The sequence below is a fragment of the Chlamydomonas reinhardtii genome, chromosome 4, assembly GCF_000002595.2.
Source record: "Chlamydomonas reinhardtii strain CC-503 cw92 mt+ chromosome 4, whole genome shotgun sequence".
Lineage (NCBI taxonomy): Eukaryota > Viridiplantae > Chlorophyta > Chlorophyceae > Chlamydomonadales > Chlamydomonadaceae > Chlamydomonas > Chlamydomonas reinhardtii.
In genome coordinates this window covers 932,956-950,392 of record NC_057007.1, presented here as the reverse complement: position 1 = coordinate 950,392, position 17,437 = coordinate 932,956, and the positions used below count along the sequence as shown (strand labels likewise).

At 63.9% G+C, this 17,437-nt stretch overlaps 1 protein-coding gene across 2 annotated transcripts; it reads right to left on the bottom strand.

Moving 5' to 3' along the window:
• Positions 1-9,438: 9,438 nt before the first annotated feature.
• CHLRE_04g217985v5 (uncharacterized protein) lies at positions 9,439-12,360 on the bottom strand. Of its 2 annotated transcripts, none has more exons than XM_043061822.1 (1): positions 9,439-12,360. In XM_043061822.1, exon 1 carries the CDS (start codon positions 12,303-12,305, stop codon positions 11,997-11,999), a length of 309 nt encoding a protein of 102 aa, XP_042925078.1. In that variant the 5' UTR covers positions 12,306-12,360; the 3' UTR covers positions 9,439-11,996. The 2 variants fall into 2 exon arrangements, with proteins under 2 accessions (XP_042925078.1, XP_042925077.1); XM_043061823.1 differs by having other exon boundaries at positions 9,949-12,360.
• Between the last annotated feature and the right edge of the window lie 5,077 nt (positions 12,361-17,437).

Here is a 17,437-nt window from a genome sequence, read left to right as displayed (position 1 = left end):
TACTGCAGCCGCCGTCAACGGATGCGGCAGGCCGTGTGGTATGTTGGGATTGGGACGTGGGTCACTTGCGCCTGCGCTTCGTGTGTGTGTATGCGCCCACGGCCGTGGCGGACAAGCCTGCTTTCTTTGCCGGGCTGCATCCCCACCTGGCCACGGACAGGGTGCTTGTTGTCGGTGGGGACTGGAACTGTGTCACCGATGCCAGTCAGGAGGCGGCCCCTAGCCCGTCACGTGCTGCAGGTGCCCCGCAACTTGCCAGCCTCCTCGCCCAGTTCAGTCTGGTGGACCCTTGGGCGAGCAAGCGTGGCGGCGCCAAGGGCTACACGCATCCGGCCACGCCCAAGCCGGCCACTCCTGCACGCCTGGATCGGTGGTATGTCAGTGCCACCGCGGCGCCGTGGGTGGTGGATGTCGCTCGCACGTATGGGGCGCCTGGGGACCACAACGGTGTGCTGCTCACCCTGTCCTTGCCCGACCTGCCACATGCGCACCGGGAGCAGTGGCGCTTCCCCACATACCTGCTGTTTCACCCCTCGCTGCGTTTGGAGCTCGAGCAGCGCTTGGAGGCGCACGTTGCCGCAAATCCCGTGGCCAGTACAGGTGACGGCGCTTGCACGCAATGGGAGGCGGACAAGTTCTTCTTGCGGGAGGCCGCCACCAGCATCCACCGTCGGCATGCACGCCAGACCCGGGATGGGCTGCATGGCGTGGTGCTGGCCGCAGACGCGGCCGCTGCCCTGGCCGACCGGCCGGGTGCCAGCGCCGCGCAGCGTCAGGCTGCGGCCATGGCCAACTTGGCGGTGCGGGAGGAGCGGGCAGCTGCCGCAGCGGCCAGCCACAATGCCCGCGCTGCACTGATGGAGGAGCATGGGGAGCGGGGCACTCGCTGGTTCCATCGGCAGGCTGACGAGCCAGCAGCCGGCGCGCAGGAGCCCATCACGCACTTGAAGGTGCCGGGGCAACCGGCGCCTGTGGCGCTCACGGGGCCGGGCACGCGCAACACTGTCTCCGCAGCCGCCGCAGCCATGTACAGCAGCACCAGCCCCACCGGCCTGTTCCGCGTGCAGCCGGTCTGTACGGCGTCGCAGCAACAGCTTCTGGCGGCCATTGACCGCAAGGTTCCGGCGGATCTGCAGGCCGCCGCAGAGGGGTCCGGTGACGGCGCCCTCAGTGATGCCGAGCTGATGGCAGCGCTGGCTGGCTCCGCCAATGGTAAAGCGCCTGGGTCGGACGGGGTCCCGTACGAGGTGTACAAGGTTTTCTGGGCGCTGCTGGGTCCGCGCTTGTGTGCTGCTGCTGCCGCTGCCTTTGCTGCCGCTGCAGACGCCCACGATGGCGGTGAAATGGCGGCGGCGCTGCCCGCCTCCTGGCGGGAGGGCATCATCACGCTCATCTACAAGGGCAAAAGCCTGGACCGCGCCGAGCTGGCGTCGTACCGGCCCATCACGCTGCTCAACTGCGACTTCAAGATGGTGTCCAAGGCCGTCAGCGCCCGCCTGCAGCCTGCCCTGGATGCAGTTGTGGATGAGCTGCAGACCGCGTTCATCACCGGCCGCTGGATTGGAGACAACGCGCTGTACCTCCAAGGCCTGATCGAATGGATGCGCCTGGACGTGGGCGCGGACGGCACGCCACGGCAGGGTGGTGCGCTGTACTTCTTGGACATTGAGAAGGCGTATGACCGGGTGCACCGACAGTGGCTGTATGCGTCCGCGGAGGGTCTGGGGTTTGGGCCACGCATGCTGCGCTGGATCCGCCTGATCACTGCCAACGGCTCTGCCCGCGTGTGTGTGAACGGGATGCTCTCTGACGCCTTCCCAGTGCTGAACGGCTTGCCGCAGGGCAGCACCGCCTCACCACCCCTGTGGGTCATCCAGATGCAGCCACTGACGTCCTTTCTGCGGCGGCAGGTGGAGCAAGGGGCACTGCGCACGCCCCTGTTACCCAGCGGCGAGCAGGCGCCACCGGCTGCCCACCACGCTGACGGCACGACCCTCACGGCGCGCGACCCGGCAGTGGACGGGCCGGTCCTGATGGCGGCAGTACAGCTTGTTCTGCCGCGCGTCCAACGCCCGTGTCCATCCGGACAAGAGCAAGGCCATGGGCCTTGGCAGGTTTGCGCACCTGACGGGCCCTTGCCCACACACGGGGGTGCCGTTTACCACTGGCGCCGTGACGCACCTGGGTGTGCCCCTGTCGTGGGACTCTGATGCGGCTGCAGCTGACTTGTACACCCGGCGGGCTCGCGGCATGGCGTTTGTGGCGCGTCTGTGGGCTGCCCTGTCTCTGACTCTCGTTGGCCGTGTGCACATTGCAAAGCAGGTGCTGGCGGCAAAGCTGGCCTACCACTTCAGCTTCCTCAACCCGTCGCCTGCGCAGCTGAAGGAACTCACCGACCTGGTGGACCACTTTGCTGCGCGCTCCATGCACGCTGAGGACGCGAGCCTGGTGTCGCACGGGAACCCGCTCCTGCTGCCCAAGCGGGAAACGGCCTGTCTGCCGTACAAGGATGGGGGTGTCAACCACGTCGACCTGCCTGCGTTCCTGTCTGCCCTGCAAGCTAAGACTTTCGCCCTCCTTGCCCAGCCAGGCCGGCAACCCTGGAAGACGCTCACCCGGGCGCTGCTTACCCATGTGCGCCCGGACTCCGCCACCACGTGGGCGTGGGTGTACAGCGACGCGCCAGCGCCAGCGGGGCTGCCTGCCCGGCTGGCGGCCGCGGTCGGCCACGTGCGGAGCGCGGGTGTGGAACAGCATCCGCCGCAGCCAGCCACTCAGCCGCCAGCGGCGCCGCCACAGTGGCGGGTTAGCCTGGACCAGCTGTGGGTGGCTAATGCTGCGGGGGCTGTGTCCTACGTCCACTACACGGGGCGGCTCTTGGAACCTGGACCTGGCGTGCTGCCCCCGGCGATGGATGGGGCGTGGCAGCCTGCCTGTGTGCTGCAGCATCGTAAGCCGCGGCACCTGTGGACCTTTGAAGAGCGGGCGGCGTACGATGCAGCATCACCAGGGGAACGGGCAGGGGCGTGGCCTCGGGCGCCGTACTTCCTGGCGCCGGAGGCTGGGGTGGTGGTGCACCCGGAGCACTGCCGGATTGCGGGTGTCAGCTTGGCGGACTACACGGTGCGGGACGTGCGGCGGGCCATCACTGCGGCCAACCCGGCCGCACCTCCAGCTCCGGCCCGCCCCGCAGCCATGCCGTGCCCGGCGCCAGCACAGCAGCTGACCACCACGGCGGCGCAGCACTTCCACAATAACCCGGTGGCTCTGGACCCCTGGCTCCACCGCACCTCTGCGGCAGCCGGGCTGCAGAACACGCCGGCGAGAGAACTGCAGTCGTCGAATGCGTCCCCGTCCCAGCACTCGGGTGAGGGGCCGCGGCGTTCCGCGCGGCTGCAGGAGCAGGCGGCGGGCGGGGCGGGGCCTAGCACGGGGCCTGCCACGGCGGCGGCGGCAGCAGCGGCGGCGGTGGAGGGCGACCCTCGCATGCCGCCCCCGGATGCGTCCCTTCTGCGGGGTACGTGGCGGAGGCTGTGGGACAGCCACGCTAGTCGGGGGGCAAAGGTGCTGGTGTACCGGCTGCAACATGCTTACCTGCCTTGCGGGCTGTACCGGGCGGGCAAGGGAATTCGTCCACGGGTGGCCACGGGGTGCGGGGGGTTGGGGGCGCACTGTCCTCACCCCGCCTGCGGGCCACCTGGCCCGCGGGCGTGGGCCAGCCTAACGCACATCTTCCTGGAGTGTCCAGCTTATGCGCAGGCGAGGACGTGGCTGCAGCAGCTGTGGGCCTGCGTTGCGCCCCAGGCAGCGGCGCCGCCAGTGACGGACGCGTGTTTCATGCTGGGGGACCGCATGGGTATGTGGGCCTCAGGCCCGCGGGGGGCGGGCGCGCTGCTGTGGAGCACTTTGCGGGCCACCTTCTTGTACGCCGTCTGGTGTGCGTACTGGTCCTGCGAGCCTGCTAAGCAGACATCAGAGCATGTGGTTCGGGAGGTGGTCAGCGAGCTGCGCAGGGTGATGCAGCTGCGTTTCACTGCCGCCACGCTAACCCCTGAAACCCTGTCGGCTCTGCCCACACAGCTTCTCACCGCGCAGCTCAAGGCGGCTAAGCTGGAGCACTTTGTTGCCATCTGGACGGCGGGTGGCGCGCTTTGTGAAGTAGAGGAGGTTCAGGGTGGGTCACCGAAGTTGAACTTGCGGCTGACGCTTGCATCACCTGTGCAGGCCCCCTAGGTTTCCTTTTGGGCGGCGTTTCTTTCCTGGCGCTGGCGTGGTGTACTATCGTCATCAGCTTATCTGTCGCCCATGTGTTTTAGCTCTGGCTGGCGTCACAGCGCCTGGGCGGCTGTGGGCCTTCCTGCACAGCGCGTCTTGCAGCGGACTGGAGCCCGCTTAGTCAGCGCCTCATCTGGCCCGTTTAGTCTTCTGCTTGTGTCTCCTCTGCCGGTTCTCCTGGGGTGTTGCTTAAGCAACCGACTTGTGGGGGTGGGGTGGGTTTGGGCGGGGCGAGTGCGTAGCGCTGGTGTTTTCTTTTCTGGCGCGCGGTGGTGGTGGTTCTTGCGGCTAGGCTGTGGTGTAGGTTGGTGCTTGGGTTAGGTCTGGCGGTGTTTTTGTGCAACCCCTCCCGGGGGGCGGGGGGGCCAGCCTCCTGCTCTGTCTGCCGGGTCGGGGTGGGGTGGGGTGGGGTGGGATGGATGGGGGTGGTTGGTGGCGGTTTCGAGGTGTTTGCTTTCTGTTTTCTTCTCTTTTCTTCTCTTCTTGCCCTGTCAGGGTTCTGGTCTCGGGGACCAGGCTGCTTTCAGGCAGCAGGGGGGCAGCGCGTCTGCCCCTGTTCAACCTTGTAAGGATGATTCCTCAAAAAAAAAAGTCTGGCGGTGTTTTTGTGCAACCCCTCCCGGGGGGCGGGGGGGCCAGCCTCCTGCTCTGTCTGCCGGGTCGGGGTGGGGTGGGGTGGGATGGATGGGGGTGGTTGGTGGCGGTTTCGAGGTGTTTGCTTTCTGTTTTCTTCTTTTTTTTTGAGGAATCATCCTTTCAAGGTTGAACAGGGGCAGACGCGCTGCCCCCCTGCTGCTCGAAAGCAGCCTGGTCCCCGAGACCAGAACCCTGACAGGGCAAGAAGAGAAGAAAAGAGAAGAAAGCAGAAAGCAAACACCTCGAAAACCGCCACCATCCACCCCCATCCATCCCACCACACCCCACCCCGACCCGGCAGACAGAGCAGGAGGCTGGCCCCCCCGCCCCCCGGGAGGGGTTGCACAAAAACACCGCCAGACCTAACCCAAGCACCAACCTACACCACAGCCTAACCGCAAGAACCACCACCACCGCGCGCCAGCAAAGAAAACACCAGCGCTACGCACTCGCCCCGCCCAAACCCACCCCACCCCCACAAGTCGGTTGCTTAAGCAACACCCCAGGAGAACCCGCAGAGGAGACACAAGCAGAAAACTAAACGGGCCAGATGTGGCGCTGACCAAGCGGGCTCCAGCCCGCTGCAAGACGCGCTGTGCAGGAAGGCCCACAGCCGCCCAGGTGCTGCGACGCCAGCCAGAGCTAAAACACATGGGCGCCAGACAAGCTGATGACGATAGTACACCACGCCAGCGCCTGGAAAGAAGCGCCGCCCAAAAGGAAACCTAGGGGGCCTGCACAGGTGAAGCAAGCGTCAGCCGCAAGTTCAACTTTGGTGACCCACCCTGAACCTCCTCCACTTCACAAAGCGCGCCACCCGCCGACCAGATGGCAACAAAGTGCTCCAGCTTAGCCGCCTTGAGCTGTGCGGTGAGAAGCTGTGTGGGCAGAGCCGACAGGGTTTCAGGGGTTAGCGTGGCGGCAGTGAAACGCAGCTGTATCACCCTGCACAGCTCGCTGATCACCTCCCGAACCACATGCTCCAACGTCTGCTTAGCAGGCTCGCGGGACCAGTACGCACACCAGACGGCGTACAAGAAGGTGGTCCGCAAAGTGCTCCACAGCAGCGCGCCCGCCCCCCGCGGGCCTGAGGCCCACATACCCATGCGGTCCCCCAGCATGAAGCCCGCGTCCGTCACTGGCGGCGCCGCTGCCTGGGGCGCAACGCAGGCCCACAGCTGCTGCAGCCACGTCCTCGCCTGCGCATAAGCTGGACACTCCAGGAAGATGTGCGTTAGGCTGGCCCACGCCCGCGGGCCAGGTGGCCCGCAGGCGGGGTGAGGACAGTGCGCCCCCAACCCCCCGCACCCCGTGGTCACCCGTGGACGAATTCCCTTGCCCGCCCTGTACAGCCCGCAAGGCAGGTAAGCATGTTGCAGCCGGTACACAAGTACCTTTGCCCCCTGACTGGCGTGGCTGTCCCACAGCCTCCGCCACGTACCCCGCAGAAGGGACGCATCCGGGGGCGGCATGCGAGGGTCGCCCTCCACTGCCGCCGCTGCTGCCGCCGCCACCGTGGCAGGCCCCGTGTTAGGCCCCGCCCCGCCCGCCGCCTGCTCCTGCAGCCGCGCGGAACGCCGCGGCCCCTCACCTGACTGCTGGGACGGGGACGCATACGACTGCAGACGGGTGATCTTCTTCCAAATAATAAGAATGTAAACTCTTGAAGCCTTCTAGCACACTCACTCGCGAGACACTAGATGGCCAAAGAGGAAGCGAGCAAACGGACACGACTGGACAAGCAAGTAGGCTCAGCAAGATGGTTTATCACCGCTATCACTCTGGGACTACTTGTTACAGTGACGGGAAGCGGCGCCAGGAACGCCGAGTCGGTCAACGTCGCAGAAGGGTACTCGTGCCTTGTGCTTACGCACGCGCCGAGCCACCCACGACTCTGCAATATGACAAGACCGACTCGGAAGCCCACGAGCCCTTCGCCGCACTGCCGAGAACAGCCACCCGCATGCAAGCGACCCCGCACCCCCCCAGACCCCCGCCAGACACAGCAAAGTACACAAGAACAAACACATGCATTCGAGGAGCCAGACCTGCTAAAACAAAGCGCGTCGAGCTCACTTGGAGCTGCAGCCATGCTCAGGAGACGTGCGACTAGCTCTCGCAAGTCGAGAATTATTAACAGCACTACAGCAATGAGCTGGGCGCTTGTTTTGCTTTCGACGCTCAGCTATATCTTCGCTCGTGCCCGCTGCGAGCTGAGCTGGGACATCCCCGGCCCTCGGAAACAGAGCAAGCTAAAACTAAACAGCAACACAGCAACCAGTTGGGCTTTTGCTCTAGCTACAATTTCCACCTATATGCTCTCTTGCCGGCGCGCCCGCCAAGCAACGCCCGGAGCCGACACACACATGCGACACGCTGGCAGCAAGAGCAAACGCATCAAACTAGCCACACCCGTTGTCAGAGCCATACACCTCCATGATAAACAGCACGACAATCGCTCCTGCCTCATCCATGCAACCAACAACCTGCTCGGGAAACGCCTTCTCACACCCGCCACAGTCTGCGCCGAATGGGAGCGGGGGTGGCAGCTCCTGCACCGCAACTCCCCAGCCTCAGTGCCCACCTGGGCGACCTACCTGACCGCCACCAGCATAGACTATGGCCTCATAAACCACTGCCTCAAAGCCAACACCTGTTCCCCCCTGCCAGGCCTCCCCCATGTCCAACTCACGGCATGCTCGTACCACGGGGGCCTAAACCAGCACGAAGCACTCAATGCCATCCCCTCTGAGTCCCGCCACATCGGCTTTATTCTTATCCACGGCGGCCATGCCCGAACTGTGAAACATGCAAACGGCCGCTGGTGGCTGCACGACTCCAATGCACCACGCGCCATCCCCCTCACGAACGCCGACACTGCACAGCCAGGCTACTACCGGTGGGCGGATCTGGGGCGCGGCCTCGCCCTAACCCTCACTTACACCCGACACCCCGAAGTATCAACCAACTTCAACATCCGGGACATCCCGCCAATCAGGCCCCCCACCACCCGCATCACCCTCTCACACGAGGGCATCCGCATCACCCCTGTCCGCACCAATGAGGTAAACCGCCAGCACGCAGGCACCAAACGCACACGCGCTCCAAACCGCAATGGTGCCTCCACCGCAAACAAAAGCGGCCCCACATCCGCAGCCCTCGCACATGACCCCCCCATCAACCCTGCCGTCGCCCCCCCTGCCGGCCCCAAGACCACAAACTCCCCTAGCCCGCCTACGAGCGCCAACCCAGGCCCAGCCTGTCAAACCAAAACTGCCACACGCTCTGTGCCCAAACCAGTGGGCCCCACAAAGCGCCCCGCCTGGCGTACGCCCAACCCCACCCCTAAACTCCGCAAACTCGCCACTGGCACCCCCAGCGCACCACCACCAGCCAAGAGACTCCACCAGACCACCATAGCAACAGCGCACAAAAGAAGACACACGGCCACACTCCAAAACACACCCAGCGAACCCGCAGACGGCCAAGCCCAGGCCAGCCCCTCCCCACCCCCCGACGGACGCATCTCCATCCTCACCCTCAACACCAGAGAACTGTTGAGCCACCATGAAAGCATCCTCCACACGGTCACCACACGCACCCCCGACATCCTCTTCCTCACCGAAACCAAAATTCCCACCCGCCTCCACTACAGCATGGGCAGCGCGAAAAAGGGCATCTCCTCGCACTACCAAACCTACACCAGCAACGCACCCTACAACCCACGAGAGGGAACCCGCCCCCATGCCGGCGTCATGGTCGGTGTCATCCACCGCTTTAGCCGCCCGTCCGGCACCACGGACATGAATGCACACAACACAGACGCACGCCTGGCAAGCCACGTCTGCCACATACGCATTGCACCACCACACAGCACGCCAGTACACGCCATCGGCATATACGCCCCCAGCGACGACACCACCCGCGCTGCAATCTACAAATACTGCACCGACCAAGCCGCCAAAACGACAGCCGCTAAAGAGCATCTCCTTATGGGAGGCGACTGGAACGCAGTGCTGTTCCCCTCCGACCGCAGCACGGGCGAGCTGAACGCTACGGACCGCGCCCACATTGCCTTCGCCGCCTCTGCGGGCCTGCACCCACTCACACCGCCCACACACGAACACCCCCGGCCCCACACATACCTACAAGACCAAGCCACGGCACCGCACATGAGCCGCATTGACGACCTACTAGTAAGCCACCACACACACGCCATCATCACTACAACAGGAGGTGGACAGGAAGCGGTGCATGAATGCGGTGATGCCCTCGACCACCGTGCCCTCCTCTCCAGCGTCCCCCTCGCTGCCCTCCGCCTCTACCCCTTCCCCACGACACCTGCCGCCCCCTCCGATCCTGACGCATGGGTAAACTACCATCCACCAACCAAAGACCAACGCGAGAAAGCGCGCATCAAGATGGAGGAAACCATTGGACAAGAGATCGCCGACCTACTGAACACGCTACACCCCGCACACTTCGCCATCACCAATAAGCTATACCCTGCCGGCCTCACCCCTGCCCAAGCCGAACGGAACACCCCAAGCCCTGCGGAGTTCCGCGCCCTTCCCGAAGTTAGTGCTGCCGACACCACGTCCATCAGCAACACACTCGAAACCATCCTCCAAAAGTGCCTGGACGTTCTCAAAACCTACTGCGACAAGAAACCGCCACGCGCCAGCACTACAAGCCCACGACACCACACGTCAAAAACAGTGACGCGCCTCCTGACTGCCACCAGCAAGCTCAAAGAACGACTCACAGCCGCCCTTACTGTCACAAACGCAGCGGGCGCCACCCCACCCACCACCCCACCTCACCCCGCCCCGACGCCCCCACCCAACACCACCAGCCCCACACCTGCCCCGACCCCCGCAGAAGCCGACACACCCACCGCCATCCGGAGTCAACTACTCAACGCACGCACCCTCCTCCGTGCCGCAAAAAAGGAAGCAAGGAAACTCAACACCAAACGGGCAGCCCGCGCCTTCCGACGACTGGTTGCAACACAGCCAAAGCGCGCACACCAGAAGATCTTCGATGAAACGGACCAGCCACGCGGCACGCCCGCCCTCGCCGACCCCACCACCAAAGAAGTCCACACCGCACCCGAGAAAATCCTGAGCAGCATCCGCCAGCACTTCACCGCTCAACTCCTCCCAATCAATGGCCCCCGCACAGGACACTACGACATACCCCACAGCGAGAAACAGTACCCCTGGAGCCGGCCCGACGCACCTGATCGTATGCCGGCCCTATCCAAGCCAACCGACGCACCCGCCACCCTACTGCCCGGCATAGCCGACAGCACAACGTTCTTTGGCTGCGTCAACCACCTGTCCCGCCGCAAGGCCCCGGGGCCCGATGGAATACCCAACGAACTCCTCCAGACAATACCAACCAGCCTGCAGACAGCCATACACCAACTCATGACCCTCATGTGGGTGAAAGCGCACATCCCTACACACTGGACACAGTCCGACACCGTTCTCCTACCCAAGAAGGGAGACCCCCTGCTGATACAGAATAAGCGGCCTATCGCGCTGGCCAACACCCTCTACAAGCTGTACACCTCTCTCATCACCGTAAACGCTGCCCTGTTTAGCGAACAAGCCCACATCTTCACGGAGTCACAAGAAGGCTTTCTCAGAGGCCGCAATACCGAACGGCAAGTCCAAAACCTACTCCACGCAATAGAGGATGCCGCCACCACCGGACGCGACCTCTTCCTACTGTACATTGACTTCACCTCCGCATTTAACACGATCGACCATGACAAACTGCTCATCGTCATGCACGATCTAGGCTACCCCACCGACCTGATTGAGGTGGTACGGGACCTCTACGGCAAGGCAGCCACCAGCGTTCGCACTGAGCACGGCACCACGCCCCCCATCCCCATCCAACGAGGCACAGTGCAGGGTGACGTCCTATCACCCCTACTGTTCATCATCTTCATTGAACCGCTGCTCCGGTGGCTACACGTTGGCGGGCGCGGGTACCAATACGGATGCCTCACCAAAGCCGAAAACGACAAACATAACCTCAGCTCCGGCGCCTTCGCTGATGACCTGGTCACAGCCACAACCCAAATCTCAAATCTACGAATCCAAGTTGAAAAAATTGAGAAATACGCAGCATGGGGCGGTTTGAAGGTCAACGTCTCCAAATGCCAACTACAAGGCATACTCCACGGCCGCGCGCGCGCCGACCCCACCCTTGGCGGCCCCCGCAGCAAGCCCCACCAGGCAGCGCTCGCCCGGATGCTAGAAGGCCAAATCCGCATAGATGGCACCGCTATCCCATACAAGCCCCCGCATGAATCCTACAAATACCTCGGCATCCACATCACCCCTACCCTAGACTGGAGCGCACAAGTACAGTACATCCGGGAAAAGATTAAGAAGCGAGGGCAACGCATCGCCACATCACTTGCCACACCAGACCAAAAGCTCCGAATGATACAATTTACCATCCACCCAGCAGTGGCCTACAGCCTCCCATTCATGCCGTACAGCACACATGACGTCACCAGCCTCGACTCCCTGATTGCCAGCACCGCCAAAATGTGCTACGGCCTGAAACGAGGCTTCCCCACCCGCGCTATCCTCCAACCCACCAACGCCCTTGGCCTGGGCGTAGGCAGCATCCGCGAGCTGTATGTCCGCCGCGCCGGCAAGGCTCTCGTCCAGGCCCTGAACGATGGAGGCAGGCTGGGCGCCGTCACCCGCGCCATGCTCCACCTGCAACACAGCGTGGCACAGAAGATACCCGCAGATCAGCTCCGCACACAATGCCGCTTCTATACCAGCCTGCGACAGCTGTCGCTGATCACAGACGCGGGCCTGGAGCTGACCCAACAGGGCAGCGCATACCACACTACACTACACGGTTTGTCGGCCCTCCTTGCACGCACCGTGCCGCCAGGCGCCGACGCGGAACAGGCCCTGCCCTTCCGATTGATTCAACCCCTCCTTGAACTCACCAGCGACTTCCGCGAGCTCCTCACTCCGGACCGCACCTGCGTCATTGATGCCAACACTCTAAGAAACACATGGCCGAGGGCCCAAAGGCGGCACAGGCTAGCCCTCAACCGTCTCACTCTCGCACTCCACGCTGAAACCCGAGCTCGCGCCAAAACCCACAACAGCACCGCTCCCCTCACCGCTGCCCAGCGCACTCTTCCAGATGGACACACCTTCACTGGCCTCCACACGGCCCACACCGCACCTGCCGCCGTCGACTGGGGCACGCTTAACCGCTTCCTCCGCCAGCGCGCCCCCGCCACCGGACAGACTGCCAACGCCGGAGAAACCGCCGCGGCCACCACCGCCGCCGCCACCACCGCGGCGGCCGAGCCTGAGGAGGAACACCACGCCGGCGAGAACCATGCACCTGCACAAACACGCCGGCCAGGCACACAGCAACGTAAGCGGGCTTGCATTAAGATGGTCAGGGAACCTGAAGGTCGTGGATCACCGCCTGCTGATGCGCCCGCAGCATTTGATTGGGATCCATCGCTCGACCCGCTTTCTGGTGCGCGGTGGTGGTGGTTCTTGCGGTTAGGCTGTGGTGTAGGTTGGTGCTTGGGTTTGGTCTGGCGGTGTTTTTGTGCAACCCCTCCCGGGGGGCGGGGGGGCCAGCCTCCTGCTCTGTCTGCCGGGTCGGGGTGGGGTGGGGTGGGATGGGTGGGGGTGGTTGTTGGCGGTTTTCGAGGTGTTTGCTTTCTGTTTTCTTCTCTTTTCTTCTCTTCTTGCCCTGTCAGGGTTCTGGTCTCGGGGACCAGGCTGTCTTCAGGCAGCAGGGGGGCAGCGCGTCTGCCCCTGTTCAACCTTGTAAGGATGATTCCTCAAAAAAAAAGAAGCACACTGCGCAGACCTGATCCATACCGCCCCTAGCCTCCTCGGCAAATCCAAGCCCCAAAACCCCGCGGCACACCTCAGAGGCCTGCTCCTCGGCCCCACACCCCCAGCCACATTCACACACCGACACAAGCTCAGTCAGGAGGAGCAAGACGCGTACCTAGCCGCCACGTCCGACACATGGAAGCACTTCAGCGAAACCTACCGCACCAAAGCCCTAACCACCACCAACACCCTATACGGGCAACAGGAGCGAGTACAACAAGTGATAGCGCACACCACCAGCAAAGGCGCGCCCTTTTACCGAGTCCAGTGGGAACCCACCGTCATCACCCCCGGCTCCCTCACCCTCTACGCCCGCAACCGCTACCGCCCCAAACCCGGCGGCCTTACCTGGCTCCTCACCCCAGGTAACGAACCTCGCGTCCTTGTGGAATGGGAAGACTTGGAAGAACCCGCCGCTATCCTGGATGCACAAGACAACAAGCAGGAACTCCTAGACGCCCTTAACGCCCGCCTCGCCGTCCCCCTGGGCCCCCGCCCCCCACCCCCCGCTACGGACACCCACCTCAGCCACGACCAGCGACAGGGCCGCTGGACAGACGCCAGCAATGACACAGCACGAGGGCAGCGCACTCTGCGCCACTACGTAGATATCAACGTTGAGCCCTGCAACCCTAGCCGAGACATCCACCCCACGCAAGCATACACCGTCCAGCTCGGTACAGTCCTCGACCCCGGCTCCCCGGCATGCGGCACCCACCTGGCGCATGTATACGACCCCCGCGGACGGTGCATAGGCACCATCAGCGCAGAGCGGCTCAGCCTCCTGTGGCAACGCTACCAGCATGCACAAACAACCTGGCCCGAAGTGCACGCCAAGCACGATCAGGGCAGAGGCTTTGCGGCCGCCATCGCCCGCCTGCTCCTCCGATACAAACCCGGGGGCGGCTCCAAATCCCACCCTGTTACCGAAAAAGGCGAACGCATGCTGTGTGACGGGCTGACGCAAACCCTGCACACAGCAATAGGCAGCACAACGGAGCTCTTCGCATCACCCCTTAACGTCTCGGACGCCGCCACCACCTACTACACACTGTACGAAGAAGACATGCTCTTCGGGGCCAACTATGATGCGTACACACAGCCATGGGATGGAGTTGCTGTCGCCTGCCCCGAACCCAACGCCGAAGACGGAGCTCACGCAGTCCGCTGGGCACTAGCATGGGCCGAACACACCGAAACCCTTACAAACACCCGCAACCCGCCAACCACTGCCACGCTGATCATCCTCCCCACCCAACGCAACGCGCCATACACACGATACCTCGCCCACCCCAGAGTCACACTCCTTGGCAGCATTTCCGCCACAGCAACACACGCCCTTCTCGGCCAGATCCACAACGACGCAGGCATCACCTTAAAACATGACCTGGTGCTGGTCAGCAATACACCCGGAGCCCAACTCGCCCAGCCCATACGCGACGCCCTAGGCACATCCCTGTACCTCTCGGGCATGCCCGTCGACCCGCAGCCCCAACTCACGTGGGCCCACACGCGGTGGGTAACCAAGCAAGTCCGCCGGATGACCCGCACCCGTCCGGCGGCATCCCGGGTAACACCCCCTCCCGTACCGGCCACGCCAGCCACCCTGGCCCCCTTCGCGGCCACCCAGCCCCTCCGCCTCAATCCCTATGAAGGCTTCTACACCGATGGCTCAGTGCAGAAGGACGCCCTCGGTCAGCCCAGCGCGTGGGGGGCCGCAGCAATTGATGCCCGCACGCTGCGCTGCTATCAAATCGACGTCAACCCTGGGCAACACGGCTGTAACACCATCACACGCTGCGAGCTCTCGGCCATACACCAAGTGCTCAAGCTAGACGAAGTGCAAGCGCTCCCCGAAGTCACAGTATACACTGACTCCGCTGCGTCGCTGTTCCTCATCCGCAAAACAATCAACCAGCCCCAACTCCTCACCTTCAGCAAACACAAAGCGCTGCTGGATAACATCCTCGCGCTCCTGAAACGCCGCTCCCACGCCGGCCGCCGGACTAATCTCCTCAAGGTCAAAGCACATTCAGGGATTGCGCACAATGAACTCGCAGATCAGGCGGCGGTGAAAACCGCCAAGGGAGAACAGATGCCCGGGGCCGAGTGGCTGGTCGAGGAATCCGATAACGACCCGCGTAGCAAATACTACTGGATACGTAAAACTATGAAACCGACTGTGGAAGGGGTGCCACGAGAGAAGAACGAAGGGCACTACGCGCATGACCTCAACCGCGGCATCGCCACGCTCGCGGCCCCGCACATCGCCCAAGGCCACACCCGCGAAACCCTCTACACTGGCTTCGTTGCCAACGCCATCCCAGACCTGGATATCAAATCCAGCACCCGAACCATGAACCTGCAATCAGGCCGGCACCGCAAGGCCACACGCTGCATGGACTATCTGTACGGGCAGCTGTGGAACAATAAACTCGCAGCCCGTTTCGGCCGCACAGTCACAGGCCGCCGAGCCCCCCGTGCTGGCCCCGATACCCCCGCCCCATGCCCACTCTGTCGCGGACCCGACTCCGGTGGCCATATACTGGGAGGCTGCCACAACCCCCAACTCCGTGCAATGTACATTAAACGACACAACATTGCAGTCCAGACCATCGCACGAGCCATCTCCCGTGGTGACTGCGGCGGCTGCTACATGGTAATGGACGCCACGTCTAAAGCCGATCTGCCAGACTACGCGGCTGACAACCGCCTGCCGCCGTGGCTGCTCCCCGACCAGGAGGGCAAACCAGCAGGACGCCACCTACATTACCGCCCCGACATCCTACTAATCCCTTCCATCTCCCTCGCCGCAGCCCTAAACCCAGACTTTGTCGTGTTTCCCAGCGAACGCGACACCATCCACATCATCGAAGCAGGATACACCGCCGACACGAACCACGCCGCCAAGCAACACGAAAAAGCACAACAGCACCAGGCCCTTGCAGCCGACCTGCGGGAAGCGGGATGGAAAGTGCAATACACCCCGCAGAGCGCAATCAGCCTCGGATTTGCAGGCACAATCCGCAAGGACCTCCATCCCCTCCTCACCTCCCTGGGCGTCACTTCCCACAAAGCCAGGCAGTGCTGCGACACCCTACACGACCACGCAGTCGCCACCCTCAACCACATTGTCTTGACCAGACGGCGTCTCGAACGGGGACTGCCACCTGGCGACCCGGGCGGGACGTAACATCCTGGCGGGGTGCAGGCCTGGCCTGCACGCCCGCCTTCACATACTCGGTAGTGGGGGCGTACAGGAGGCGGGCCTGGCCCACCTCCTCATCTCCCCCCACTCCCTTAATTCACACCACTTGCCTACGGCAGGGTGTCTCTATTTCTATTTCTATTTCTCTGCCACTCCGCCTCCCGCTCCGCCAGCCGCGACTGTGCCGCCGGCTGGGTCCCCGAACCCCCCGCCTGCTGTGTTGGCGCCGGGCACGGCATGGCTGCGGGGCGGGCCGGAGCCGGAGGTGCGGCCGGGTTAGCCGCGGTGATGGCCCGCCGCACGTCCCGCACTGTGTAGTCCGCCAAGCTGACACCCGCAATCCGGCAGTGCTCCGGGTGCACCACCACCCCAGCCTCCGGCGCCAGGAAGTACGGCGCCCGAGGCCACGCCCCCGCCCGTTCCCCTGGTGATGCTGCATCGTACGCCGCCCGCTCTTCAAAGGTCCACAGGTGCCGCGGCTTGCGATGCTGCAGCACACAGGCAGGCTGCCACGCCCCATCCACCGCCGGGGGCAGCACGCCAGGCCCAGGCTCCAAGAGCCGCCCCGTGTAGTGGACGTAGGACACAGCCCCCGCAGCGTTAGCCACCCACAGCTGGTCCAGGCTAACCCGCCACTGTGGCGGCGCCGCTGGCGGCTGAGTGGCTGGCTGCGGTGGATGCTGTTCCACGCCCGCGCTCCGCACGTGGCCGACCGCGGCCGCCAGCCGGGCAGGCAGCCCCGCTGGCGCCGGCGCGTCGCTGTACACCCACGCCCACGTGGTGGCGGATTCCGGGCGCACATGAGTAAGCAGCGCCCGGGTGAGCATCTTCCAGGGTTGCCGGCCTGGCTGGGCAAGGAGGGCGAAGGTCTTAGCTTGCAGGGCAGACAGGAACGCAGGCAGGTCGACGTGGTTGACACCCCCATCCTTGTACGGCAGACAGGCCGTTTCCCGCTTCGGCAGCAGGAGCGGGTTCCCGTGCGACACCAGGCTGGCGTCCTCAGCGTGCATGGAGCGCGCAGCAAAGTGGTCCACCAGGTCGGTGAGTTCCTTCAGCTGCGCAGGCGACGGGTTGAGGAAGCTGAAGTGGTAGGCCAGCTTCGCCGCCAGCACCTGCTTCGCAATGTGCACACGGCCAACAAGAGTCAGAGACAGGGCAGCCCACAGACGCGCCACAAACGCCATGCCACGAGCCCGCCGGGTGTACAAGTCAGCTGCAGCCGCATCCGAGTCCCACGACAGGGGCACACCCAGGTGCGTCACGGCGCCAGTGGTAAACGGCACCCCCGTGTGTGGGCAAGGGCCCGTCAGGTGCGCAAACCTGCCAAGGCCCATGGCCTTGCTCTTGTCCGGATGGACCCGAGCGTTGGACGCGCGGCAGAACAGCTGTACTGCCGCCATCAGGACCG

Bases quoted from the DNA above. Each gene is read 5' to 3' on its own strand.
- CHLRE_04g217985v5 (XM_043061822.1), bottom strand. From the start codon at position 12,305: ATGGTTCTCGCCGGCGTGGTGTTCCTCCTCAGGCTCGGCCGCCGCGGT.